This window comes from Saccopteryx leptura, chromosome 10, assembly GCF_036850995.1.
Source record: "Saccopteryx leptura isolate mSacLep1 chromosome 10, mSacLep1_pri_phased_curated, whole genome shotgun sequence".
In the NCBI taxonomy this organism is placed as follows: Eukaryota; Metazoa; Chordata; class Mammalia; order Chiroptera; family Emballonuridae; genus Saccopteryx; species Saccopteryx leptura.
In genome coordinates this window covers 13,491,200-13,518,872 of record NC_089512.1, presented here as the reverse complement: position 1 = coordinate 13,518,872, position 27,673 = coordinate 13,491,200, and the positions used below count along the sequence as shown (strand labels likewise).

The window sequence follows — 27,673 nt, the reverse complement described above, 5'->3', positions numbered from 1 at the left end:
CCAGTGTCTTTCCTAAGGTAACTTTCTTCTATAAATGGTTTATTCATTTCACACCAATTTTCAGTCATCTTCATAAGAAAATGTCGCACTCTTCCTTCAGTCCTTTTTATGCTTGAATCTCTCTATGTCCTCATATAAAATAGTATCATGTTTTATTGAGAGTAAACATAGAATAATTTTTAAAGGGATAGAAATGTTATAGAATTAGATAATGGTGATGCTTCCACACCCTTAAGTATATTTTAAAAAGCTCTACATTTTACAGTTTAAAAATTTGAATTTTATGGTACATATGTGAATTTTATGTGAACATAAAATATATATATATATTTTTTACAGACAGAGACAGAGAGAGAGAGAGTCAGAGAGAGGGATAGATAGGGACAGACAGGCAGAAACGCAGAGAGATGAGAAGCATCAGTCATCAGTTTTTTGTTACGACACCTTAGTTGTTCATTGATTGCTTTCTCATATGTACCTTGACTGTGGGCCTTCAGCAGACCGAGTAACCCCTTGCTCGAGCCAGTGACCTTGGATCCCAGCTGGTGAGCCTTGCTCAAACTGGCAACCTTGGGGTCTTGAACCTGGGTCCTTGGCATCCGAGTCCGACGCTCTATCCATTGCTCCACCGCCTGGTCAGGCTGTGAATTCTATTTCAGTAAAAACAATCACTGTGTTTTTAGTTAAACATGGCAGGTGAACAGTGTATGCTTATTTTATCTACTCTTATTTCCAAACAAACACTAAAACACTTTTAAACGGCAAATACTTTTAAAAGGCAAACAAACGGCAAAATACTTTTAAAAGGCAAATAATTAAAAACTAGTTTACTCCAAAGGGGCAGTAGAGAATTTGTTTTTTAATGGAGAATTTATAAAAAGGCTTTAACACCAAACAAAAAGAAACACCAAAGATTATAACTTAATTGGGGTCTAGAAAGTGGGCCAAAGACCGTACCTGTATTTCACTTGGCAGAGTGGAGGAAGTTCCAATTTATGGGCTTGCAGAGGGGATGCCCGAGGAAAACATGCCAAAAACGTGTGTCACAACATCTAGAGCGTCCACACATGGAGTGCCAGGTTTGGTGGAAAAGAGGGCTGAGGCGTAGGGGAGACTGCCGGTTCTGATAGATCGTTGGGCTCAGTGTACTAGAAGGACTCAATGGTGTGACCAGTGCTGATCACTGGAAGTTTGTTCTGAAGAAATTTCCTCACTCAGAAACTGCAGAAATCAGGAGTGATGGGCAGTACTTACAAAAGGGGCACACCCACTCTCTATTTCATGTGGGTTCCGTGTCTATCCTGATCACAGAATACCAGCAGCATGATACTCAATAACCCCTTCCTCCCTTACCTGTGCCAAGCTAGAAGTGGATTGCTCTTCCCTGAAGAAACCGAACAATTGGGAACAATCTTTCAGCTACTTAAATTGTGAGGTCTGCCTACTGCATCACTCGTCAACAAGCCCCGTGTTTGGACTTGGAGCATCCAGTCATGTCTTGTGTGCTTAACTATTAAACAGCATTGGACGAACAGTGAAAGATCACCAGATAAAGGGGAGGCTTTTCAGCAAGAGGAGGAGAGATGAAAATAAAATCAGGATGAAGGTGTAAATGAGCCAACTCAGTGCAAGGAACAAAAAAAACAAACAATAACAACAACAAAAATGCCAATATCCCTCAGTATAATATAATCACTATTTTCCTATAGTTTGAAGAAAATACTGTGTACTTTGAAAAAGGGAAAGTTAACAAACAAAAATGAGGTCTTAGAATTTAAAATATGAGTACCAAAATAAAACATAAAATTCAATAGGAGGTGGTATAATGAATAAAATAAAATTTATGAAGGGTAAAACAAAAAGTCAAAGAATTGAAAATTAGGAAAAAGAAAAATGAGGAACAATTTGGAGTATTGATTTAGTTTTCTCTCATTAATTTTTAATATCTGACGAATAGAAATTTTAGAATAGAAATTTAGAATAGAGAGAAATAAAAAGAACAAAAGGAAAAATTTCAGAGTAGAATGTTATAAATATATCGATAAAAATGGTCCACCAAATGGGGATAAAAAAGACCCACCTTGAAGCATACAAAACACATGAAAGTTTCAGAACCATTGGGGTTAAAATAAGATCATGAATATTCCCAGAGAGTTTAAAAAATCTCGAAAGAATGGGAATCGGAAAGTTTTACAACTTCTCAACAACAGTTTTCTAGGAAAAAATACAGAAAAATGATGCATCTACAATTTCAAGGGAAGTTAGTGCACAGTAAGATTTGTATGGAATGTTTTCAGTCTCACTGGATTGCTTCTTCAAGGCCCCCTAGGATGATTCTTCTTTGCGTGATATTGTGCCAAGAATATAAAAGGAAACTTTATGACAATGTTGGCATTTATATCTCACTGTCATGCAGGGAGCTATGGGAATTCAAGAGGGCAAGATTGCTGTTGGTTGGATTAGATTCAGAAATATCCTTTCATCTTCAAATCATTTGTATGCAGTACTACACGCATGGAATGAAATTCAGCAGAAGCACTCGGCTGTAGAACCCATGAAATTGAACAAAAGCACAGAGTTGTAGGACTCAATGGCGTGACCCCCTAGTTTTAAGAAAGTGGTAAGAAAATGCTACATCTAAGACTGAAGCCAAAATTATCATGTTAATTAAATAAGATGCATAACTTATTGAAATCATCTGCCATAAGAGAAGGCTTTTTAAAAGTTTTCATGAAAGACTATACTTTCAGGGATCATTTCTATAGTTTGTTAAAAGTTTTCATGAATTTGAGTGTAAATGGTAATTGTCATAGAATTGTCTCAGTTGTAAATGGACTTCACAAGGTGCTCTTGTTAAATTGCGTGAGGGCACATATGCGGATGTTAGTCTTGGCCGGTGTGTGTATGTATGCGTGTATGTGCAGGATGTGTTAGGGAGGATGGGTGTTTACTCTGTAGAGGATGGAGTGAGTATCCCAACAGTAGGGACCTGTCAGTGTGATTCCAACTCTGTTCATGGCTTGTGGGTTTGGCTTGTGGCGTGTGTGGTGAAGTATGGTGCGATGGGGGTGGGATGGTTGTTGTGGTGGGTGCCACGCTGGCAGAATGATGTATCGCAGGGGTCCCCAAACTACGGCCCGCGGGCCACATGCGGCCCCCTGAAGCCATTTATCCGGCCCCCGCCGCACTTCCAGAAGGGGCACCTCTTTCATTGGTGGTCAGTGAGAGGAGCATAGTTCCCATTGAAATACTGGTCAGTTTGTTGATTTAAATTTACTTGTTCTTGGCCCTGGCCGGTTGGCTCAGCGGTAGAGCGTCGGCCTGGCGTGCGGGATACTCGGATTTGATTCCCGGCCAGGGCACATAGGAGAAGCGCCCATTTGCTTCTCCACCCCCCCCCCCTCCTTCCTCTCTGTCTCTCTCTTCCCCTCCCGCAGCCAAAGCTCCAATGGAGCAAAGATGGCCCGGGCGCTGGGGATGGCTCCTTGGCCTCTGCCCCAGGCGCTAGAGTGGCTCTGGTCACGGCAGAGCGACGCCCCGGAGGGGCAGAGCGTCGCCCCTGGTGGGCGTTCCGGGTGGATCCCGGTCGGGCGCATGCGGGAGTCTGTCTGACTGTCTCTCCCTGTTTCCAGCTTCAAGGAAAAAAAAAAAAAAAGCTGAATGTCCTTCTGAACGTTCTGCATTAAATTTACTTGTTCTTTATTTTAAATATTGTATTTGTTCCTGTTTTGTTTTTTTACTTTAAAATAAAATAAGATATGTGCAGTGTGCATAGGGATTTGTTCATAGTTTTTTTTTTTTATAGTCTGGCCCTCCAACGGTCTGAAGGACAGTGAACTGGCCCCCTGTGTAAAAAGTTTGGGGACCCCTGATATATCATTTGGTGGGGTGAGCTGGTGTGTGGTTGGACCTGGCATGCGGTTCCATGAAGGGTAGAGCTGGGGTGGAGAGAGCCTTAGTGGGGGGTTGGCCTGGGGTGTTACTTCTGTGGGATGTGAGAGGTGGGGGCTGAAATATAAGACAGTGTGGGGCTGAAGTGTAGATAGGGTTTGTGAGTGTGTGTGTGTGTGTGATGGTGTGTAATGTGGTTGTAACTTAGCTTTTGTTTAGATTTTCTTTTGCCCTTTGTTTTGGTCTTTGTTTTTCTCTTTGTTTCGCCTTTGTTTTGTCTTTGTTTCACTCTTTGTTTAAACTTTCTTTGGCTTTTGTTTGGATCTTTCTTTAGCCTTTTGTTTAAACTTTGTGTGGCCTTTGTGTAGTCTTTGTGTAGCTTTTGTTTTTAAGTGAATCTTGGCTGAGAACCCATTAAAATCCCTTGTGTAATGAAAACCCCGGATATATAACCTCTCCCTATATATTCTGCTTGCATTGAGTAGCCTTAACCTTCCCAGGGGTACAGATGTGGAACCTGCTTCACACAACAACTGCTGCTCGAAGGTAAGGGGATTGATTCTATTGGTTTTCATCTTACTTCGTGTTCTACTTCATCTGCAGGTGGCAGGTGCATTTCTGTGCATGGGCCATTTCATTATCCCAGGGGAAAGCTGCTGTAATTGCTGCCAAGATTGGGAGGGCAGAAAAGGATGGACAAAACAAGAACAGAGGACGCCAAGGCTATCCTGATGTGGGCAGAGGACCCTTCTGGGATGTTCTGGCAAATATTTTGAAATTGTCTGAGCTAAGGGAAGCGCTCTGAACCCTAACTCAGACCCCAGTCTAAAGCTCCCGGTTCCTGGAGCTAAATCAATGGCACTGTGGGCGTCTTCTTTTCCTATCTCTTCTTTCATTATTTATCAGGCTTTGAAAATTCATTTTTCTTATCTAGGAACAACGCCTTCCTTCACACAGCTGGGTTCATGTACGGAGGATACTAATGGAACAAGAAAGCTCCAATCTTGGAAGAAGTTTCACTCCCTAGAAACCTTAAATGAAAGCGCATTCATGCTTTGTCTTGAACAGAATCTCAGAAACCACAGAGGTTTTTTTTTGTGTGTGTGTTTTTGCTTTTGCTTTCATAGTTGATAGAGAAAGGGGAAAAAAAGATCATGTGTCAGGAGAATAAAATCATGAGCTTGGCTAAAGTTCTAGGAAGAAAATGGGGAAAAGAATTTTTAATGCTTTGAGAATAAATCCAGCAGGCAGAGAGCACACTGTTGTCAGGTGTGCAGCTGTGCTATTTTCTGTATATTTGGAAGATCAGGAGAATGCCTTAGTGAGTGGATTTTAGAAGTTATTTCACTTTCACAGAAAAATCACAAACAGTACAAAAATCGCAGGTGTGTCCAGATTACTCAAATGCTCGTATGTTACTCCTTTCTCTCTCTGAATACACATCTACATATTTTTCCTGAGCCACTGGAAATGAAATAACAGACATGATCAAAATCAGAAAATGAACATGGAGAAAATACTATCGTCTAATTTACAGACAATTAGATTTCATCCATTATCCCAGAAACCAATGTAGGGTCATCCATCACCTTTAGTGGGCATGCTCTTTCAGTGTTCATCAATCTGTAACAGTGCCTGAGACACTCATTCTCGTTCATGCCCTGACAATTTTTGAAAAGTGATTTTGCGAACTGTCCCTCACTTTGGGTTTGGTCTGATGTTTTCTCATGAACACTCCCAGATTATGCAGTTTCGGAAGGAATATGTTTGCATTTTAGATCTTACATATCCAAATTCATACTTGAATTTGATTCTACAAATTTTAATTCAAGGTCTTGTTTATCTAATGGTAACTAGGATTTGAAACAAGTGCCTAAAATCTTACAAGATACCAGAAAAAAAAAAAAAAAAAAGAATAAAAAGAAAAACCCAGGGCTTTTTACCGATAATTCCCAACTATTCACCAAAAGTGTGTATGTGCTGTCCTTTATTTATAAATGTTAATTACAGTAATATGTATGTATATAAACTTGGTAGGTGTATAGTGAGTTTTTTAATCTAGAATGTATTATGGCTTTAACAGGACTGTTCCCTGGCTGAGGTAGATAGATACTTTCTTTCCTAGATATTAAATTAGATGAGAAGTTTGGGGTTCTGCACGTGGTGCTATTTAATGTTGAGAAACTCAGCTTTTGGGAAAATGTAGCATTAGCTATTATGACTGTCTTATCTGGACCACAGAAGTCACTCTGGAGTCCGAGAAAGAGTTTTCTACTTAATGGGTGATGTATTCCCATGATGAGCCATCCTGGGGTGGGAATTAAGGGCCGCCTTCTCTCACTCAGTCAAAAGAATTGGGGATCAGGACATGGAAAGGTTGGAAGGCGAGCAGAGCCTTGTGGATGGGAGTTGAGTGGCTGTCCACATCCTGGCAGCCTGCTGACCCTAGGACTGGGTTCCGTCCTGTGGACTCCAGGAGTGACCTCTTGTTTGGGCTGTGAAGGCCATGCTGGACTCTGGTGCTTCACTGAGTGTTATAAAGCACTCAGTACAAACCTGGTGTTAGGTGGTTAGGGGACCAAAACATTTTACACAGTCCCTGGGATTTTGTTTTTATTTTGGTATGGTGAGGCCAGGAGGTCAGATGAGTGTCATTGAAAAGATAGTTTGTTAGTTGTGGTTCCCAAGAGGAGAGGGCACGCCAGACCATGCAGGGCCAGACGGGGAAGCACTCGAGTCGGCCAGGAGCCAGAAGGGGTCGGAAAGCATGGGCAGGAGACTTCATTGTACCTTTGTGCAGGGATGGATGAGCCAGGCGCGGTGAGTAGGGCAGGCAGGCTTAGGATGGGCTAGTTGAAATAAGTTCACTGGGCTCCGGGGTGGAGGGGCTGTCCTGACTCATCTGGTACTTGGTCCTGGGGTGATTGGGATAGAGTATTATTGGCGTAAGCTTTGAGAGTTTGGTAAAGAAAGTAGTTGATGAGTTGGGCTCTAGACTGGTTGGTTTGCATATGAAAGGCATACTCACAGGGGAGTCATTTGCTGTCTCTAGGAATTAATTAGCCTTGGGAGGGGCAGTTTCTCCAGTATTAGCAATGCCCCAGAGGCCAGAGCATCAAGAATACAGAAAATATAGTTAATCTATAGTCCGTGTCCACATATGGAATGAATGAACACAGAGAAAGGGGAACAGAATTTAGACTCTGGAGCAATAGCATTTTAAAAGTCAGAACATCTGATACAGACAGGTTCATAGAATGTGTATCTATTTCTAATGGGAGCCCCAAAATTATAAAAATAATAGACTGGATCTTCAGCGACCCACAGCAGTGGGTGTATTAGTCTTATGTTGCTGAGTAACAAGTCACCACAATTTTAGTGTCTTAAAATTATACCCATTTACTCTCTCACAGTTCTGCACAAAGTCTAGTAAGCTTAGTTCTGTGCTTGAGTCTCACCGAACTGAAATCAAGGTGTTGGCTGGCTAGGCTCTTATCTAGAGGCTCTGGAGGGGACTCTACATCCAAGCTCACTCAGGGTGTAGGCAGAATTCACTTCCTTATGGTTGTAGGACTCAGGTCCCTGGCCCCTCCATCTTCAAGCCAGCAATGGTGGGTTGAGTTCTTTCCATCCTCCAAATGACTCTGACCTCTTCTGTCACATTTCTCTGATTCCAGCTGGAGAAAGTTCCTGGTTTTTAAGGGCTCGTGTGATTAGATTGGGTCTACTCAAATAATCTGGGATAATCCCCCCTATTTTAAGGCCTATAATGTTAATTATATCTGCAAAGTTTCTTTTTTCATGTAACATCACCTGTGCGTAGGTCTCAGCAATTAGGGTTTGGAAATGGGTTGGGAAGACCATTTTGTCCGCGGGGTGGGGGTGGGGGTTATGATTAATGTAAATGCTGAGCGCTTGGTTAAGGTGGTATTTGCTGACTTTCTATTCCATGATGAAATTGCTACTTCCTTTTTTTAAAAATGAATAAATATTTATTGGGGGTGAATGTTTTGAGATTATGCAAGCACTCTGTTTCTCTTTCAAGATTAACATGCTAATTTTAACATCCATCAGTGTATGTGGCTTGCAGAAATTATTACTGTAGTGTTTTCATACATATATATGGTGACTTTCTACTTCTGCCGTCAGTGCTTCTTTTAAGTAGAATTATTCTGTAAGGAAGAGTGTCTCTTCTCCCCATTTCTTTATTTATTCGGTTGTTAATTTATATCAGCTTGAGTCCAATGCTGGTTATTTTATTCTTTGGTTTATAATCCCATATTATTGTTATTTATTTTCTTGCTCAGTTGGCTTTCACCACTGGGAGCCCTTTCATGCTGGCTCCTCTGCACTTTTGACATGTACCTGCCCACTATGAGCACTTTGTTACCTTCTGTCATTACCATTTGCTCCCAGATCAACTTCATTTTCTCTGCCTTAGCCTGAAATCAATCACTTTTTCAAGGAACCATAGTTACTCTTATTGAACAATGGTATTTAGAAACCAAGATTGGAGGACTGGGTATATTCTTTGCCACTGGGGTGTCACTTCTCCTAAGCACTCTATGTGGACAAAATTAGGAACTATATATATGTTTACTATATATGTATACTAATATATATATGTATAACTAATCTCTAGAGACTCACTTCCACATTTCTCTCTATATCTCTGACTCCAATCTGGTACACTCCACGGTTCATTGTAACATTCCTCTTTTCCTTATTTGTAATGGAAACATGACTCTCATTATCTATAGTATATTTACTATCTGCTTAATGCTAGTAAACATACAAAGTAGTTTTAGAGTTCTAATCTATACTTCTGGGAGAAACAAATTTACTATTTGTGTATAGTCATTTTTGTGTTAGCCTTGTGGTGTCTACTTAAAACATGATTTTCCAAAGTTACTTAGGTCACTTCCTCTATTCCCCATCCATTCCATGTGGTTATGTGATTAATTTGTAATCCAGTTATATTTATTTGTCAGTCTGTCTTCCATCCTGGGTTTCCTCTCCTTCCCCTCATCCTGGTTGATGTTTTTTTTTTGATTTTTAAGAACTTTTAAAATTATTTTTAAAATGCCTCATCTTGTCCCCCATTCTGTTGCTCTTTCCTTTACTTTCTTTAACACATCAATAATAGTCATCTCTAAGTCTGCTTCTATTGACCATTTTTTTCCCCTCTTGATTTCAGTCTCCTTTTCCTGTTCTTGTCTGATAATTTTTATTGTATGCTAGGCATAGTAGATTACAGATTGTGGAGGTTCTGGGTTATGTTGACATACCAGAGAATTACCTTTATCCTGTCGAGACTTGGTTTTAGGTCTTGTTAGGGCAGACCTATTCCATCTTTTCCCTTACTTTGGGCATGGTCTCCAACCTAGGGTGAGACTCTTTCTGGGGTCTTAACTGAAAACTTAGGGTATTCACTGAGGTCTTACAATGTCTACCTAGTAATGTGTGAGCTCTGATATTTCTTCTCAGTTATCAGTCTCTTAGCAACTGGTTTGTGTTTTTTTTTGGGGGGGGGATTCCTATAGTCTCACCCTGAAATTGTACAACTTTGGAACTGGCTAAGTACCAGAGAAATAATATTTTCTCAGTAGTTTCTACCTTACTCTTCCCTATACCTCTTTCCAGATACCCTCAGTCTTAGTAATGCCTACCTTTGATCTGTTTGTTCCTCTCTCTGCTTGAGCTCTTTCTGGGAGAAAACCATGATAAATGTGGGGATTCACCTCTTCTACTTTCTTCCTCTCAAGGATCATAGCCTGGAAATCTTTGCCATTCAATGCCTGCAGGCATTGTAGTTGTTTCCAATGAGAGCATAAGTTCAATACTTGCTGCTACATTATGAGTGATCAAGTATTTTTACTTAAATAAAAGTGCTTGCAGAATTATAGGATTTCAATTATTCTGTCAAGCAAGTAAGAGAAGAGGAATATGCTTCTCTAATTTGACAGAGATATCTCACAAAGATTTATGAAGTTATATACCCAGAGTTGTCAATTGCATCATATTACTGGAAAAACAAATTATCAACTAAGACAACTAGCGTTATGCATTTCATTCAGAGGTAGTTTTTTTGTGTGTGTCTAGAATCTTTATAATCTTATAAGAGCTTTTGTTCAAGTAACACTTCCAAGATTTGACATATATTTTAAAAGAATGGGACAAATGGCTATCTATAGTCACATAAATCTTCATGCTGCATGGGGTATCAAGATTGATATTCTTCAGAGCTGTAGGAGGGAAGACAGACCTTCCGCTCCTTCCTTCAGGTGCTTCCTGAATTGAGAAGACTTGCATTTTTATAGCCAGACTCTGAAATTTCATTTATGTCAAACATTTCATTTATTTGCGTTATAAGCAAAAATCAAGTTTGTTGAGTTCAGATTTACTAGGAGAAATGAATAATGATTTTTTAACTTAATGACAGCGAATTAACTGGACATGTAGCATTTTTCCTCTATAATGATAAGATGGGTTTTTAAAAGTTTACATGTGATTTCTTCCCTCTATCCCCTAAATGACTGAGCATCTAAACCAATCATCATGATCCTTCCCAGGACTGTGAGAGTAAAGCTCTGTGTACAACACACTTGAATTAACTGCAACCTGAGTAACCAAAACATTAACCAGAACACATTCTGCTGCTTCATTTTTAGGGGAAAAAAGGAAGCAAATGATACCAAGACAAGCTCATAACAGAGACCTCATCACCAGATGTGTACGGATGAAAATACAGGTACAAATGGATCTCTGACACTCCTTTGGGTCTGCATCTGGGTTATTGTATGATTTCTAGTTTATAAAACTGAAGTAGAATGCAGAATCAGCAAAAACACTGAGAAATCAATCTTTTTTTTTTTTTTTTTTTTTTATTTTTCTGAAGCTGGAAACAGGGAGAGACAGTCAGACAGACTCCCGCATGCGCCCGACTGGGATCCACCCGGCACGCCCACCAGGGGGCGACGCTCTGCCCACCAGGGGGCGATGCTCTGCCCCTCCGGGCCGTCGCTCTGTCGTGACCAGAGCCACTCTAGCGCCTGAGGCAGAGGCCAAGGAGCCATCCCCAGCGACCGGGCCATCTTTGCTCCAATGGAGCCTTAGCTGCGGGAGGGGAAGAGAGAGACAGAGAGGAAGGGGGGGAGGGGTGGAGAAGCAAATGGGCGCTTCTCCTATGTGCCCTGGCCGGGAATCGAACCCGGGTCCCCTGCACGCCAGGCTGACGCTCTACTGCTGAGCCAACCGGCCAGGGCCTCAATCAATCTTTTAATAAGAGTGAAACACTTAAAAACTATTCCAGGTGTTTCATAGTATTCTAAGGCTTGGGGAATAGAAATTTGGGGGAAAACCATGTCTGTGTACCCAAGACACTACAACCTAAGCCACCCTTTGTCTACCTTTGTCAAACCTGTGTACTATATACACTCTGCCTCACCTGTCCATTGTTACACTGCGGAACTTGCCAGTACTTGAGAATATCCCACCTATGAATCAAATAGTGCAAACATCTAAGGTCTCACTTTTGACCTTCCTTTCTTCCAATTTGCTTTGTTAAGCACCCCACTACAGCTGTTCTTCCACCAGGTACTTTGAGTTGACTTGCCCCTCCATCTCCCCAACTATTTATGAATCCATTCACTTCCATCCTCACCCTTTTCGGCCTTCAGTTTTCTTCCTATTATGGATGGAGTCTAAGGTCCAGCATTCCAGTTATTCTCTTGCAAATTCTCTGGCAAATCCTAATCCTGGATGAACCTGTGTGTCTTTCTTTCTTTTTTTTAATTTTTAAATTTTACTTAGAAAATTAACTTTAACAGGGTGACATTGATCAATAAGAGTACATAGGTTTCAGGCAAACATTTCTACAGCATTTGAACTGTTGTATACCCCTCGGCTCTGATAAAGGGTTAATATCCAAAATATATAAAGAGCTCACAAAAGTCAGCAACAAACAAGCAAACGATCCAATAAAAAAATGGTGAGAGGACCTGTCTGTCTTTCTGTGACCACATCCAGGCTGCTGAGAACAGTTGGAGAAAAGCACATTGGGGGAGATTGGCACCACAACAAATTAATGGTCAGTGATGTCAACGAGGCTGTCAAAACTCCTTGGCAGCTTGGTCTCTAAATTTCTGCAAAACCTCTTTGAAACAGTTCTATTCCCAAATCTTCCACTCTGTCATTCTTGGCTGATAACCTTACCTGCCCCTTCACTGGAAAGGAAAGTTACTGTATGGGAGCTTCACATGTCCAACTGTTTTTCCTCTTCCAACAAAGGCCAACCCTTCTCCACGTGCTCACATTCCATCCCCTCAGGTTTTCTTCAGTAATACTAATTATTTCCACTTTCTGATTGTATTTCAATCCTTTCTTCTCTACTAGACCTTCCCTGCCAGCATTTATGCATGCTCTCATCATGACAAAAACAAACCAAGAAACCAACCAATCACCTCTCTACATCCTCCGATAACAACAGCAATAACAACAACTCTTGAAACCATTTCGTAGCTCTCACAACAACTCTCCTCCCTTTCATTCTCAAACTTATGGCCTGAGTTGACTATAATCTATCTTGCTCTCCAAATCCTCAGTTCTTGTTCCCTCCACGAACCCTCTAATCTAATTTCTGTCTTAAACATTCCATGGAAACAGTCCTTTTTTTCTTTTTTCTTTTTCTTTTTACAGAGACAGAGTCAGAGAGAGGGATAGACAGGGACAGACAGACAGGAACAGAGAGAGATGAGAAGCATCAATCATTAGTTTTTCGTTGCGACACCTTAGTTGTTCATTGATTGCTTTCTCATATGTGCCTTGACTGTGGGGCTACAGCAGACCGAGTGACCCCTTGCTCGAGCCAGCGACCTTGGGTCCAAGCTGGTGAGCTTCGCTCAAATCAGATGAGCCTGCACTCAAGCTGCCGACCTCGGGGTCTTGAACCTGGGTCTTCCGCATCCCAGTCCGACACTCTATCCATTGCGCCACAATTGGTCAGGCGGAAACAGTTCTTGTTAAACTCATCAATTATTTCCATGTTGCTTAAGCTAATGCACTCTTTTTTATTTTTTATTTTTGTGATAGAGACAGGGAATCACAGAGGGACAGTTAGGGACAGACAGGAAAGGAGAGAGATAAGAAGCGTCAACTCTTTGTTGCGGCACCTTAGTTGTTCATTGATTGCTTTCTCATATGTGCCTTGATCGGAGGGCTACAGCAGACCAAATGACCCCTTGTCAAGTCAGAGACCTTGGGCTCAAGCTTGTGAGCCTTGCTCAAATCAGATGAGCCTGCGCTCAAGCTGGTGACCTCGGGGTTCTGAACCTGGTTCCTCCCCAGGACCGCATCCCAGTCTGACGCTCTATCCACTGCGCCACCACCTGGTCGGGCTAATGTACTCTTTATATCCTCATATCACACCACCTCTCAGTTATTCTACAGAGTTGACCGTTCCCTCTTTTGAAACACTCTTCCCGTTGGCTCCCATGTTCCATATGTTCTAGTTTTCCTCCTTCCTCTCTGATACTTCTCTTGATCCTTTGCCATCACTCCTCCTCTACCTAACTTGTAAATGGGGGAGTGCCCCAAAGCATAGTCATACCCTCTTCTTATCCTACCTTCTGCCACCAAGGCAATTTCATTCATCCTCATGGCTTCAACTGCCATCCCATACTCTGATAACTTTCAAATTCTACCTCCTGCCCAGATAGAACAGACTGCTCCCCTGGACTTTCCACTTGACACCTCCACCTAGATGTCCCTCTAACACCTCAACTCAAAGGCAGAGGAGTAGCTCCCACCTTCTCTTAGCTATCTTGGATAAATAAAACAGCCCACCAGGTCATCTAGGTTCTCTCTCTTTGCTCCCTTCTAAGACCCAAATTAACATTTAGGTTTTTCTGTAAGAAAATGCAAATCTGGAAGATTGGTTTCTTTCTCTATCTAAGAAGCGTAATGAGAGAGGATTTGTTTTTACTTAAATGTGTGTACATTCAAAATCCCATTATTTTCATAAAGAAGGGGAAACACAATTTTTATTTTTTTTAATCACAAACAGATTAAGAAAGGCAAATAACTGTAAAACTATGCACACATTGAAAAAAATAATATTTTCTATGGAGACATCACTTTGATGTTAAAAACTTAATTCTTAAAATAACCATGCTGGAAATCTGACACGAGCCACCTGAATCCTATATAACATCCCAGGGAACAGAAGTATCTGGGGATTTTAAAGACACTCAATTCAATCATGGCGGAGGGCAGAGCAGAACCCTGGAAACTCAGAGAGAACCCCTTCTCTCAAAGATCACAGCCACACAGCCACGCTGCTATAACATAGCATGACATGTCCACCAGTAGAAGTATGTAAAAATTACAGAGAGAGCCCAAAGGTAGGGTGTATCCTTTAATGAGGTAAGACCTTAGTTGGGTTGTTTAGGATGACAAGTTCACCACACAAACAGAATGGGGGGAAAGGCATTCCAAGAGAAGGGAACAGTATGTTCAAAGATGCATCTTTTGATCGTAGATGTTTTGACCTATAGCAGTTAGGGGTGGTGGTGGGAGAAAGGGGATAAGGTGGGCAGGAGGGGTCTTGTGTGCCATATTAACTAAGAAGCAAGGACTCTGTAACTGGGGAGAGCCTCTGCAATTTTTGAGTAGGGGAAATGAGTGAGGGTACCTAATAGGATAAGACCTTATTCTAACTCATAATTGCGTTGGCTCATCTTGCTTCCACAAGAAGTGTGGGATTATCTTATGAATTACCTAAAATATGGAATTTATCAGAATTGCATTACATATATAGATTTGTTAGATACTCAGCATACTTATGATATTGAATATTTCTTCTGTAGACTTCAAAAGAGAATTGCAAATTTCTTCATGAAGATCTTGCATTTCTTTAATCAGGTATATTTCTACTTGTAGGTGTTCGATGGCTCTGTGGTCAGTGTGAATGACTTCTTTTATTTTCCATCTTCTAATTAAATCTTCTTGATCAATAGAAATGTTTTTGGTTTTGCTATATTGATCTTGGGTCCAGAAGTCTTGTTGGATTTTCTTTTTGGTTTTAGTAGTTTATAGAGTCTCATGGCTTTAATTTTATGGTTTTATTTATTTATTTTCTTATTTTTTGTGTATTTTTAGGATTTCAAGTACACTGTTGACTAGCAATAATGATACAATCCTTCTTGGGGTGTCTGATTTGAATGAAATGTTCATATTATTTTACCAGCAGTAAATTTTTACTGTAGGTATTTTGGTAGCTGTCTTTTTATAATATTAAGGGCATTCTCTTCCCTTTTCTATGCTAAAAATATTTATCATAAGTGGGTATTGAATTTTATTGAATGTTTTTGTAGCATCTATTACTAATTATAGTCTCCCCTTAATCTGTTAATATGATAAATTATAGTTATAGGCTTTCCAAATCAAAACCATGTTGAGGTTTATCATCACTAGCTTGCATTATAAAATATTTTGCCTAACAGATGGCAAAATCTGAGGGTTTAATAACCAACTTTATTGTTGCAGTGACAGGAAAATGGGCATGATCATACATTTTGTCCAAACCCCATGGAAAACAAGTTGAAAAAAATCTATCAAAATCTTAAAAAATTACAAATGCATGGATTCCTTGACCTGTGATCTCTCTCTCTTTTTTTTTTGTTTTGTATTTTTCTGAAGCTGGAAACGGGGAGAGACAGTCAGACAGACTCCTGCATGCGCCCGACCGGGATCCACCCGGCATGCCCACCAGGGGCGATGCTCTGCCCACCAGGGGGCGATGCTCTGCCCCTCCGGGGCGTCGCTCTGCCGCGACCAGAGCCACTCTAGCACCTGTGGCAGAGGCCAAGGAGCCATCCCCAGCGCCCGGGCCATCTTTGCTCCAATGGAGCCTTGGCTGCGGGAGGGGAAGAGAGAGACAGAGAGGAAGGAGGGGGAGGGTGGAGAAGCAAATGGGCACTTCTCCTATGTGCCCTGGCCGGGAATTGAACCTGGGTCCCCCGCACGCCAGGCTGATGCTCTACCGCTGAGCCAACCGGCCAGGGCCTTGACCTGTGATCTCACTTTTGGAGGTAGATTCCCCAGCTATCTGCACCTGTGTGAAATGACGGGTGCACCACTTTATTCACTACAGCATCGTTTGTCATAATAAGAGATGGGAAACAATCAAATTGTTCACTTACAGGGCAGTAGTTAAGTAACCATGATGTTCCCTGACAGTGGCGCCTGAGGCAGGTAAACAGGAATGCCGAAGCTCATTGTGTTCTCTGTGGAAAGATACATGGCTAAGTGAAAAAAGTAGATCTTTTCTGTAAAAAAAATAGAGGCATAAAAGACACACATCAGCACACACACAAACATACAGGGTGGGGAAAAAGTAGGTATACAGTTTTGAGTACATGAAACAACAGAATTTATTATTGTATTATTATTTATTATTATATTATTTTTCATATGAACTACTGCAAACTTACTTTTCCTGACATTCTGTATAGGTGCAAAACAAACAAAAACTCAATAATAAGTAATATTTATTGGAGGTCTTTGTGCTCAGGAGACCTCCAATGTGCTGAAGTAGATGGAAAACTAGGTCCGTGCTTTCAAGAAGCTTGTATTTTCTGGAGGGTGTAAAAGGTCCTGTTATTCTTTCAGAATTTTCTAGGTGATTCTTGATCCTTTGCCCTCTCATCAGATCAGCGTGTCATGTTCCAAAACAGGCCTTTGGTAATTTGAGTAAGAAATCCATAGAATTTTATGAATTAATTTTGGCAAATAGGCATCTTTATGATATAAATCTTTTCCATCTATGAATAACTTTTATTTATTCACATGTTCTCTTAAACTTTCACTGAAATTTTGAAGTTTTCCTCACAAGGATTTACACATTTTAACTTTTGCTTTATTTCTAAGTAGCTCAGGATTCTTGTTGCTGTTGTAAATAAAACATTTTTTTCCAGTTATTCTTGTCCATGTTCCCTCTCTGCCTGGAGGTTTCCCGTGTTTCCTTGGCTGTAAGTTTCATCTATATCTCAAATGCACTCACACTTATTTCTCACCCTCTCTCTCTCTTACCATCTTCTACCTGTGTGGGCAACCACTTCTCACAGCTGCATGGAGACCTCTCAACTTTCTCATACTTAACATGCCTGAGACAAAACTCTTTTTTTTTTTTTTTTGTATTTTTCCCAAGTTGGAAACGGGGAGGCAGTCAGACAGACTCCCGCATGCGCCCGACCGGGATCCACCCAGCATGCCCACCAGGGGGTGATGCTCTGCCCATCTGGGGCGTCGCTCTGCCGCAATCAGAGCCATTCTAGCGCCTGAGGCAGAGGCCACAGAGCCATCCTCAGTGCCCGGGCCATCTTTGCTCCAATGGAGCTTGGGCTGAGGGAGGGGAAGAGAGAGACAGAGAGGAAGGAGAGGGGGAGGGGTGGAGAAGCAGATGGGCGCTTCTCCTGTGTGCCCTGGCCGGGAATCGAACCCGGGACTCCTGCACGTCAGGCCGATGCTCTACCACTGAGCCAACTGGCCAGGGCCTGAGACAAAACTCTTGATTCTTCCCTTCCTCCATCCTTAAACCTGTTTCCATCCTACTGAAATGCTTCATCATTTAACATCATTTCCTTTGGAGAAATCCTGTTTGTTCTTCTTTCCTGCCCACATTAACCCATCGGCATGTCCCACTCATTGTTGGTCTTCTGCCTGGCTTCTTGCTCATTTTATACACTGGTCCTTAGCAATTCTGAGGCCGAGGTCAATGTGTCTACTATGACCATATGGCATCATCAGCGCTAGGTCCTCATAAGCACCTCAGATTTAACATATTTGGCACAAAGTGGGTGCTTAATTAATATTTGTTGAATAAATGAATGTCCAACTATATCCTTATACCCTCTCCCATCGTCTTCTCCACCTCAGTAAACTGCTCAGTTGGGCATTTGTTTAGGCCATGTAAGCCTGGCAGTCACCCTTACCCTGTCTTTTCCAATGAACCCCATATCCAATCTATCTTCAAGTCCTATTAATTTTGCCTCCAAGATCTACCTTCACTGCCACTGCCCCACGTGGAGTCCCTATCCTCTCTCACTGGTCTCCTTGCTTCCACTACTGCCTCCTTCCAATCTACATCGCCAGAGCCCAAGTGATCTTCATGGAACAGGAATAGGAAGGTTTACCTCCTCTAATCAAGATCTTTCAGTGTCTTCTAATTCTCCCCATTCTTTAGCTCAGCTTCAAGGCCCTGGGCCATCTTGGCCACATCTCCCCTCCAGCCTCATGCTAGCCAGCCACATCTCCTTCTGAGGCCTCTTGAGCACATCAAGTCTCAGGGCCTTCTGTCTGGAACTCTCTCCTCCCCTACACATGGATGGCTCCCACGTAGCCTTTAGATATCAAATGAAGAGCTTCTTCTCCAGGAATCTCTCCTTGCCCCTCAATTTAAATTTATCTCACTGTTACACTCTCTCCTAGCGCCCAGGAGTCTAATGACATTTCAATTAGCCATTGGCTACATTGCTTATAATATGACCTGTTAAAGTCCTCTTCACATTCATATGTTGAAATCTAATCCTCAATATAAGAGTGTTTGGCAGTGGAGGCCTTTGGGAGGTGATCAGGTCATGAGGGTGGAGATATCATGAATGGGATTAGTGCCTTTATACAGAAGACCTCAGAATGTTCTTGCATCTATGAACCAGGAACTAGGCTCCCCAAACCAGATTCTAAATCTTTCAGTGCCTTGATTTTGGACTTTCCCGAGTACAAGACTGTGAGAAATAGATTTCTGTTGTTTAGAAGCTGCCCAATTTGTGACATTTGTTATAGCACCCCACAGTGATTAAGAAACCCTCTTTTAGATGAGAAAACTGAGTCTATTGATTTGGAATTGTATTTGATGGCTTGTAACTGAAGTAATAGTGGTTTAAACAAGGTAGCAATTTAATAGTCTCTCATGTCAAGGGGTTCATTGTTCAAGAGCCAAGGCTTAGAACAGCAGCTCCACACTCATCAAGGGTTCACTCTCACCTGACCAGGCATTGGCACATTGGATAGAGCAATGGACTGGGATGTAGAGGACCCAAGTTTGAAACCCTGAGGTCGCCGGCTTGAGCGTGGGATCATCAGCTTGAGTGTGGGGTCACTGGCTTGAGCATGGGATCACAGACATGACCCCATGGTCGCTGGCTTGAGGCCAAGGTCTCTGGCTTGGGCAAGGGGTCACTTGCTCTGCTGGAGCCCCTCGGTCAAGGCACACATGAGAAAGCAGTCAATGAACAACTAAGGTGCTGCAACGAAGAACTGATGCATCTTTCTCCCTTCCTTTCTGTATGTCCCTATCTGTTCCTCGCTCTGCCTCTGTCACACAAACACAGAAAAAGGGTTTAGCCTCCTCCAGGCATTGTGCTGAATGATGAGGCTTCATCTACAAGGTGAAGCCATGACCCAAGATGGCTGCTGTGCCCAAGGATAAACCGCTAGACTGTAGTTTGTGCACATTTTCATCTTCACTACATAACTTCAAATTGTTTCTAAAAATATGTGGGTTTTTCAATCACTCCAGAACATGTAACAATATTGACTATGTACTAGGCTATTGTAAAACAAATCTCAACAATAATAGAGTCATGGTCATATAAACTACTTTCTCTGACTAGAATGCATTCGAATTAGAAGTGAGTGTAACAAAAATAACTCCATGTGCTTGGACGTTTTACAACAGATTTTTTATTTTTTATTATTTTTATTATTTTTATTTTTTTTTTCATTTTTCTGAAGCTGGAAACAGGGAGAGACAGTCAGACTCCCGCATGCGCCCGACCGGGATCCACCCGGCACGCCCACCAGGGGCCATGCTCTGCCCACCAGGGGGTGATGCTCTGCCCATCCTGGGCATCGCCATATTGCGACCAGAGCCACTCTAGCGCCTGAGGCAGAGGCCACAGAGCCATCCTCAGCGCCCGGGCCATCTTTGCTCCAATGGAGCCTCGGCTGCGGGAGGGGAAGAGAGAGACAGAGAGGAAAGCGCGGCGGAGGGGTGGAGAAGCAAATGGGCGCTTCTCCTATGTGCCCTGGCCGGGAATCGAACCCGGTTCCTCCGCACGCTAGGCCGATGCTCTACCGCTGAGCCAACCGGCCAGGGCACAACAGATTTTTTAAAAAGAATTGATGAAACAAGGAAGAACTCACCCATATTTAAAATGAAGTGAAAATGGCTTATGTTAAAAATTGTGGTGTGCAGCTAAAACTGTCCTTAATGGAAAGTTACAGTTATAAACGCATGTGTGGGAAGTGTTTGACTCAACAATAGCGAAATAGAACAAGAATCTAAACTTCAATAATACTGAAGAAAAGAAACAATAAATGCATACAGAAAGTAATGGACTAGAAAATAAATGAGCAAAGACAAGCAAGAAAACCCAGGGCTTGTTTTGGAAAAGAATATAAAGTAGATGACTTCTGGCAAGATTAACCAGGAGAAATGAGAGAAGCTGTAAATACACAAACTATAAAGGGGCCTGTAACTTTAAATTTATTACGGACTTTAAAAAAATAATACAATAGTAGAAATAACATTATGTCTCTGTAAAATCTGAAAAATAAATAATTTTCCAAGTATAAAGATTTGAACAGTTTATAAAGTACGGTCCTACTTTTTATTAAGTATATATTTACATGTAAATATTCTAAAACATGTGCAAATATTTTATAAGTGGTTAAGTACAGGATTAGAATTTAGGAATTTGTTATTTTTATTTATCCAAAAACATTTTTTTTACAAATTTTCAACAGTGAATGTAGATTTTAAAGCCCACTAAGGCCAGGTAGGGGAGGGACAGAGGCGAGCACTTGTCTGTCCCACTCCCTCAGGACAGCACCCGCTCTGAGTTTGCATTCCAGCCCCCCCCCCCCTCCCCGCCTCTGCTTTCTTGCTCTCTTGCTTGCTGGGGAAGTCCTCGCAGCCATACTATGTGAGGTCTCCAAATGCCATTTCTACCCGTCCTTCTTCAGTGAGCTCTTTCCCCAACTTTCAGTATTTCTCACCCTAGGACATAAACTGATGCATCTATGCAGACTTATCCCTTCACTGGGCCCATATCCAGTCCCCCGAAGTCCAATCTGGGCCCAGAGCCTGGCCTTCTGCTCCTGGGAGAGGAGGGCGGGGTACAGGGGGCACAGATAGTGCTGGACCTGGGCATAGGGCACAGGATTTCAGAGTCACACAGATATGGATTCAAACCCTCTGTCTACCTCTTACAGTCTTTGTGAACTTGGTCACACTCCTTAGCTTCTCTCATGTTTGTTTTTTTGAGAATGCCATGTGTTATAAAAGTGAAATGAAGTAGCCTGATGCTCTATCCACACATTGACTTAGAGCACTGAGGTCCCAGGTTTGAAACCCCGAAGTCACTGGCTTGAGTATGGGATCATCAGCATGATCTCAATGTTGCTTTCTTGAGCTCAAAGGGTGCTGGCTTGAGCCCAAGGTTGCTGGCTTGAGCAAAGGGTCACTGGCTCAGCTTGAGTCCCTGATCAAGAAACATATGAGAAGCAATCAATGAACAGCTAAAGTGAAGCAACTACGACTTGATGCTTCTTATCTCTCTCCCTTCCTGTCTGTCTGTCTGTGTGTCTCTCTCAGACTCAATAAAAAAGAGTAAGTGAGGTGCAGTATATAAAGCGACCACATGTACTAGGTGCTCAGTAATGTTTGGCTTTGTAATTGTATTTTTTTCTATCTTTTTTTTTTTTTTTCCTGAAGCTGGAAACAGGGAGAGACAGTCAGACAGACTCCCGCATGCGCCCGACCGGGATCCACCCGGCACGCCCACCAGGGGCGATGCTCTGCCCACCAGGGGGCAATGCTCTGCCCCTCCCGGGCGTCACTCTGTTGTGACCAGAGCCACTCTAGCGCCTGGAGCAGAAGCCAAGGAGCCATCCCCAGCGCCCAGGCCATCTTTGCTCCAATGGAGCCCTGGCTGCGGGAGGGGAAGAGAGAGACAGAGAGGAAAGAGGGGGGGGGGGTGGAGAAGCAAATGGGTGGTTCTCCTATGTGCCCTGGCCGGGAATCGAACCTGGGTCCCCCGCACGCCAGGCCGACGCTCTACAGCTGAGCCAACTGGCCAGGGCCTATTTTTTCTATCTTAAATAGATCACTAAATATAAGGGAAAAAAGAGGCCACTTCCAGAAAATATTAAAACACACACACACACACACACACACACACACACACAAAATTAATCAACCCTTATATTAGGTGTTTTCCATATAGGTGGGCAGGAGATGATATTCCAGGTTTTTGTTGTGTAAGACAACCCTGGGCAAGGAGAACGCCCTCTCACCTGCAATACTGTTTGTTTTTTATCTTTTTCACCTGCCATACTGTTTTATGTCTCCTCTCCTCTCCCTGCACGGACGATTTCCAGCGCCATGAGTCAGAAAACGACTAAGGAGGGTCCCAGACTCTCCAAGAACCAGAGGTTTTCCGAGCACTTCAGCATCCATTGCTGCCCGCCATTCACCTTCCTCAACTCCAAACGTGAGATTGTGGACCGGAAATACAGCATTTGCAAGAGTGGCTGCTTCTACCAGAAGAAGGAAGAGGACTGGATCTGCTGTGCGTGTCAGAAGACCAGGTAAGGGGTCCGCGCTGCCCGCTCAGCACCGGGGGCTGGGCGGCGCCTGTCTTCTCTCAGGTCCAGGTCCCCCTCTACTCTGCTCTGCGATGCTGGGGCTGGGGCTCTGCAAGCGGCTCTTCCCCCGTCCCCTGACAGTCGGCTCCCCGTTAGGTTCTGCCATTGGACAGTGCTAGAGGGAGACTGGAAGGCGGGAGGGGGAGCAGGGCCTGCCTCCCTGTTTCCAGGTCCTGTCAGCGTCCCTTAAGCAGCAGAGGAGAGCCATGGCTCCAGCCTCCAGCTTCTTTTGGCCCTCCCAGAACCAGCCGCCGTCCAACGTCCCCTCAGAGGCCCAAGTACCAGCCAGCTGCACCCCCTGCAGTGGTCAGAGCACCAGCCAAGCCACGGTCCCCTCCACGGACCCCTCCACGGTCCCCTCGTCAGCCACGACCCCGCCCAGAGGTCCGACCACCACCAGCCAAGCAGCGGCCCCCTCAGAAGCCCAAGCCGCAGCCGCGCAGCAGCCCCCACAGAGGGCCGGGCACCAGCCGTGGGGGTTCCCCGGTCAAAGCTTCTAGGTTCTGGTAACACCATCTCTTCCCTTTGTTCCCCCAGCCCTAAGGTTAGTAGCTGCTTCCTATGTTTACTAACCCCTGGGTTATCTCAAAGGCCCCCTTTCAGCCACACCAAACCTGTGTTCTCAGTTCCCTGCATTAAATCCCCTCTGTTCCAAATACCTATTGTGGCTTCTGTTTTCCTCAGACATGCCATTGGCACGGGACTTCAGGTGGCAGTTGCCATGGTTTCCTTTGTCTAGTAGGACTGGAAGTGTTTAATTTTTCCGTTCAGGGTATTGACCACAGTAACAGATTGAATAAACAAGGACCTTGATTCCCGTGCCTTGGAGAAAGGAGGAATGGTCTCTAAGATATATCTGTGTATGCGTTAAAGCAGAGGTTTAGCCATTTCGTCCATCCATTCTCCCAGCACACTCCCTCTAGCGTTAATCTCACTCATTCACTCACTCATCCAGTCATCTAACAAACTTGATTGCGTAAGTACGGAGTGCCGGACAGATCGCTGTAGGAAGGGTGTGGCGGTGAACAGGCCAGGGGTTTTTGTGATTCCCTAGGAATAAACAAGAGAATAGCTGGCCACAGTGTAGGGTGCAAATATCCTAAGATGGGAGCCTGGACAGGGCTGGGCCTCGCCGAGGCCTCCCAGAAGAGGGTAGGCTCGGATGAGTAGAGGGTAAAGGGTGGGCATCCATGCAGAGAGAAAAGGTGAACCACAGAGAAGGTGTTCATCCACGTCATCTTAGGAAGGTCAACTTTTATTTTTTAAATGATCTTTAGTTTTTAAAGAAATTTTAGGTTCACAGCAAAATTAAATAGAAGCTACAGGGATTTTTCATATACTTCTGCCCACATACGTGGCAGACCGACTTTTAGTCCTCAATATTTGGAAATGAGCCTGTTTTTATACAAGTTAATTGTATTTGAGATTCTCGTATCTACTCTGATACCCAGCACCTGTAATAGCACCATGCCGTGTGTGCATGTCACACGCTGTTTACAGAGTTAGTATGCAGAAGAGTCAACTGGGGAGCATGTCACAGATGCCCCCGGAGAATCTGATTCCTTGGGGCAGGGGTGAGGCCAGGCTCTGTATTTGCATCAAGCAATCTCCCCTCCCCCGGCATAGTGACACAGGTGGTGCACAGACCACACTTTGAGAAACTGACCTACATCATCCAGAAATTATTGATCCACATTATCTGTGAGGTATAGTAAAGAGATGTGGAAGGTGACAGTGCGGTTTTGAAGGTAAAAGCATTAACAAGTTTCCTGGGCTGAGCTGCTTTTGGCTCTTCTGGGCTCCTTTGGAGAGCTGAAAACCACGGTGGCTGTGAGTGATCTGGGGCCAGTCACACAGATTTAGGCAGCGCCGTGTGTGCCTTTGACTCACTCGTTCACAGCCTATCTTGCACCACATTGAGCCTTGCACACCAGAAGCCTAGAGGACCGATATTTTCCCATATGTATTTTCAAACCTATTATTCATCAAGACCGTGTGTACGGTACTAAAGCAGGCTCTGGGCATCAAGGGAAATGATGCACGGCCCTGGTCCAGATGCTCAGATGGTATTTATGAGTGCTCATCCTTCGGTGATGCTGCTGTTCCCTCCAGGAACCACCCTGAGCTTGGCTGAGTTCAACCTCAGCCCACAGTCACTGGTCCCGCCTGCCCGCTCCTCTCCTCCATTCCCTGGCCCACTTCAGCAGATGATAAAAATCAAAGTCAAGGAAAGAACTGGTTGTTAGAAGGTCAACGTTCTAAGGTGGATTCAGATTCTCCACAGCATTTAGTCTTTAGGAGACAGAGTAGGCTCTAGTTTTGAGTCTGAAATGGAAGCAAGCCAGGTTTGGTGTTTCACTGACCACTCACCATCCTAGGCAAGACGAAGCACGGCAGCACGTGGCTTCTCGGGTTTAGGACAAACACACCAATTGAACGACTACGTGCTGGTTACATTGGTAATAGGGTAAAAACCCTTCACGTTCCCTTGTAACTGTAGAAGCTTCACATTTGTATATTGTTTTCAGTCTGTTTGGAATTTTCAAGACTGCCAAAGAGTAATGCAATAAAAACACATAAACTTGACGCGCTAGCATTCACTTCCAAAGAGCACTGCCCCTGGGCAATGACTGTCACGGGTTGGACAGTGTGCGCTGATAGAGTCAGGTGTTAGGGCCAGCTGCTAAGGTTCAGGCTGGTCGGGAGAGGTAGGCTGCCTTCTCTACAGGCATGTGCACTCCAGCTTATCCCAGACATTTTCTAGGACATGACTTGTCTTCCTTTTGTCCTTCCTGATACGAAGACATATAGTCCAAATTTCTTCCTAGAAAACTCTTCTGTTATCCAGGGTTGGGTGAACTAGCCCTTCCAGGCCCTTTCCTGAGCCCTCCCCCTGGCCCCCCAGGCAACAAACACTGACTCGTAGTCATATCTTAGGAAGAACTTGTTTCTTACATGTTTGTGGGGAAATTGCATTCAAGCATATATTATGCTTAATTTCATCTCAGTGGTTATGCCCCGGTAATCTATTTTTGGTCTCATCAGCCAAACAAAATTAGAAAGGCACTGATCATTTTCCAGGTGACAGCAGAGTCAGGGAAAGGGCCTGAGCACTTTGCTCTCGTAACAGCCTCTTGCCCTGCCTGCCTCTCAGGTTGCGTTGCTGCTTTTGTGAATTTGGGTGACTGAACTCTTGAATCGTGCTCTCCATAAGTCACAAACTCCTTTCCACTCCAGGCAGACCTTTACACATCACGGTGCCTAGAGCACAGTGTCTGCGCAGAGGCCTGGGTGAGCCAGAGGGGCCTCCAGTCCCGTGAGCTGTGTGTGCTCTCCCAATCTGACAGCCCCACCCTGGTCACATGCCCTTAATCTAGACCACATGGTTAGCCATCTCTCTCTAATAGCTTTCCTCCCATTGTCACCCAGCCTCCTGTGACTCTCATCTCACAAATACCTGATCCTGCATCAAGCTGATGACTCACCCGCACTACTGTGGTTTCCCAACTGCTGAGCCCGAGCATAGCTAGGAAAAGCCTTATTGCCTGAAGGGCTGGTGCCACCACAAATGGATGAGCCTCAGCCCCTCTCCAGACTAGCCTGCCCCACCAGTCCTCACATGTTTAACAGGATATACATCTGTCTTTAAATCCTTCTCTTCAACCATAGAGGACAAAGCATGTTTTTCTGATCAGGTCAACTTTCCTCCACTCTTGTTTCCTCCAGGGTCTTGTGTGTACATGTATGTGTAAGACATATCACCCTTTCTCACACACAAACATACCCACACAGACATATCCCATATATATCAGGTTTATTAAAATATAATTTGCATGCAGTGAAATTCAACCTTTTCAGCAAATAGCTCTGTGCACACAACCACCACTATAATCAAGATATAGAATATTTTCACCACCCCCCAAATATCTCTAATACTTCTCCTTTGCAGTCAACCCCCAAGCTCATGAAAACCACTGATGTGTTTTCTGTTCCTATTGTTGTCTTATCCAGAATATTATATAAATGGAATCATACAGTATGGAGCCTTTTGAGTCTGGCTTCTTTCACTTAGCGTAATGCATTTGAGATTGAAACGTGTTTTTGCATGAATAAATATCACTTTTATTTTCACTAATGAGTAGTATTCCTTTGTATGGATGTACCTATAACAATTTTTCATTTGCAAGTTGGAGATTTAGGGTTTTTCCAGTTTTTGGTGATTATGAATAAAGCTGCTCTAAACATTTATGTGAACATAAGATTTTTTTTTTCCTCTTGAGTAAATAACTAGGACTTTTATGACTGGGACATATGGCTGTTGTATATTTAAATGTATAAAAAATGTTAAATTGTTTTCCAAAGTGGTTGTATCATTTTGTACTGTGATCAGCAATGTGTGATGCTCTGCATTCTTGTCAACATTTGGTATTATCAGCTTTTACAAATTTATCCATTCTAATAGGTGTGTATTCTCATTGTAGTTTTAATTTTGCATTTTCCTAATGACTAATGATGTTGAGACTATTTTCATGTCTTGTATGTCATCCATCAAAGACGTTTATCCATGAAATGTGTGCTTAAAATTTTGCCCATTTAAAAAAGTGGGTTGTTATTTTCTTATTATATTTTGAGTTTATAAAACTTATCTGGATACAAATATCTGTTGTGCAAATATTGTCTCCCTGCCTGTGGCTTGCTTTCTCATTTTCTTAACAGTGTCTTGTGTTGAACAAGTTTCAAATTTTGACAAAGTCCAAATTTATCATTTTTTAAAAATTTATTTTATGGGTTATGCTTTTTGCATTGTATGTAAGAATTCTGTGCCTAACTCAAGGTCACAGAGATTTTCACCTTATGTTTTATTTCAGAAAATTTAAAATTTAGGTTTTACATTTGCATTATTATCTATTTAAAGTTAAATTTTTTTCTAAATGGCATGAGGCATGAATTGCAATTCAATACTTTTTTTTTGCACATTCATTTTCAATTGTTCCAGCACCATTTGTTAAAAAGATTCTCCATTGAACTACTTTTGCAATTTTGTTGAAAATCTGTTGACCATAATGTTTGAGTT

General features: G+C 42.9%; 1 protein-coding gene and 1 non-coding gene across 5 annotated transcripts in view; one reads left to right on the top strand and one right to left on the bottom strand.

Moving 5' to 3' along the window:
* The first annotated feature begins 4,347 nt into the window (after window positions 1-4,347).
* Window positions 4,348-27,673, top strand: part of MOBP (myelin associated oligodendrocyte basic protein) — a 48,837-nt gene continuing 25,511 nt past the window's right edge. For 3 of the 4 annotated variants that reach the window (XR_010747205.1, XR_010747204.1, XM_066351091.1), the window contains exons 1-4: window positions 4,348-4,437; window positions 10,563-10,642; window positions 22,333-22,542; window positions 22,842-23,143. Coding sequence is in view for 1 of the 4 variants with exons in the window: in XM_066351091.1 (XP_066207188.1) it covers window positions 22,337-22,542; window positions 22,842-23,109 (474 nt within the window). In the remaining 3 variants the exon portion in view is untranslated. The remainder of the gene's footprint in view (window positions 4,438-10,562; window positions 10,643-22,332; window positions 22,543-22,841; window positions 23,144-27,673) is intronic. The other variant, XR_010747206.1, reaches the window with a different exon arrangement.
* On the bottom strand, window positions 17,369-17,444 carry TRNAV-GAC (transfer RNA valine (anticodon GAC)). Its single transcript has one exon. It is a non-coding gene; the product is annotated as a tRNA-Val (tRNA).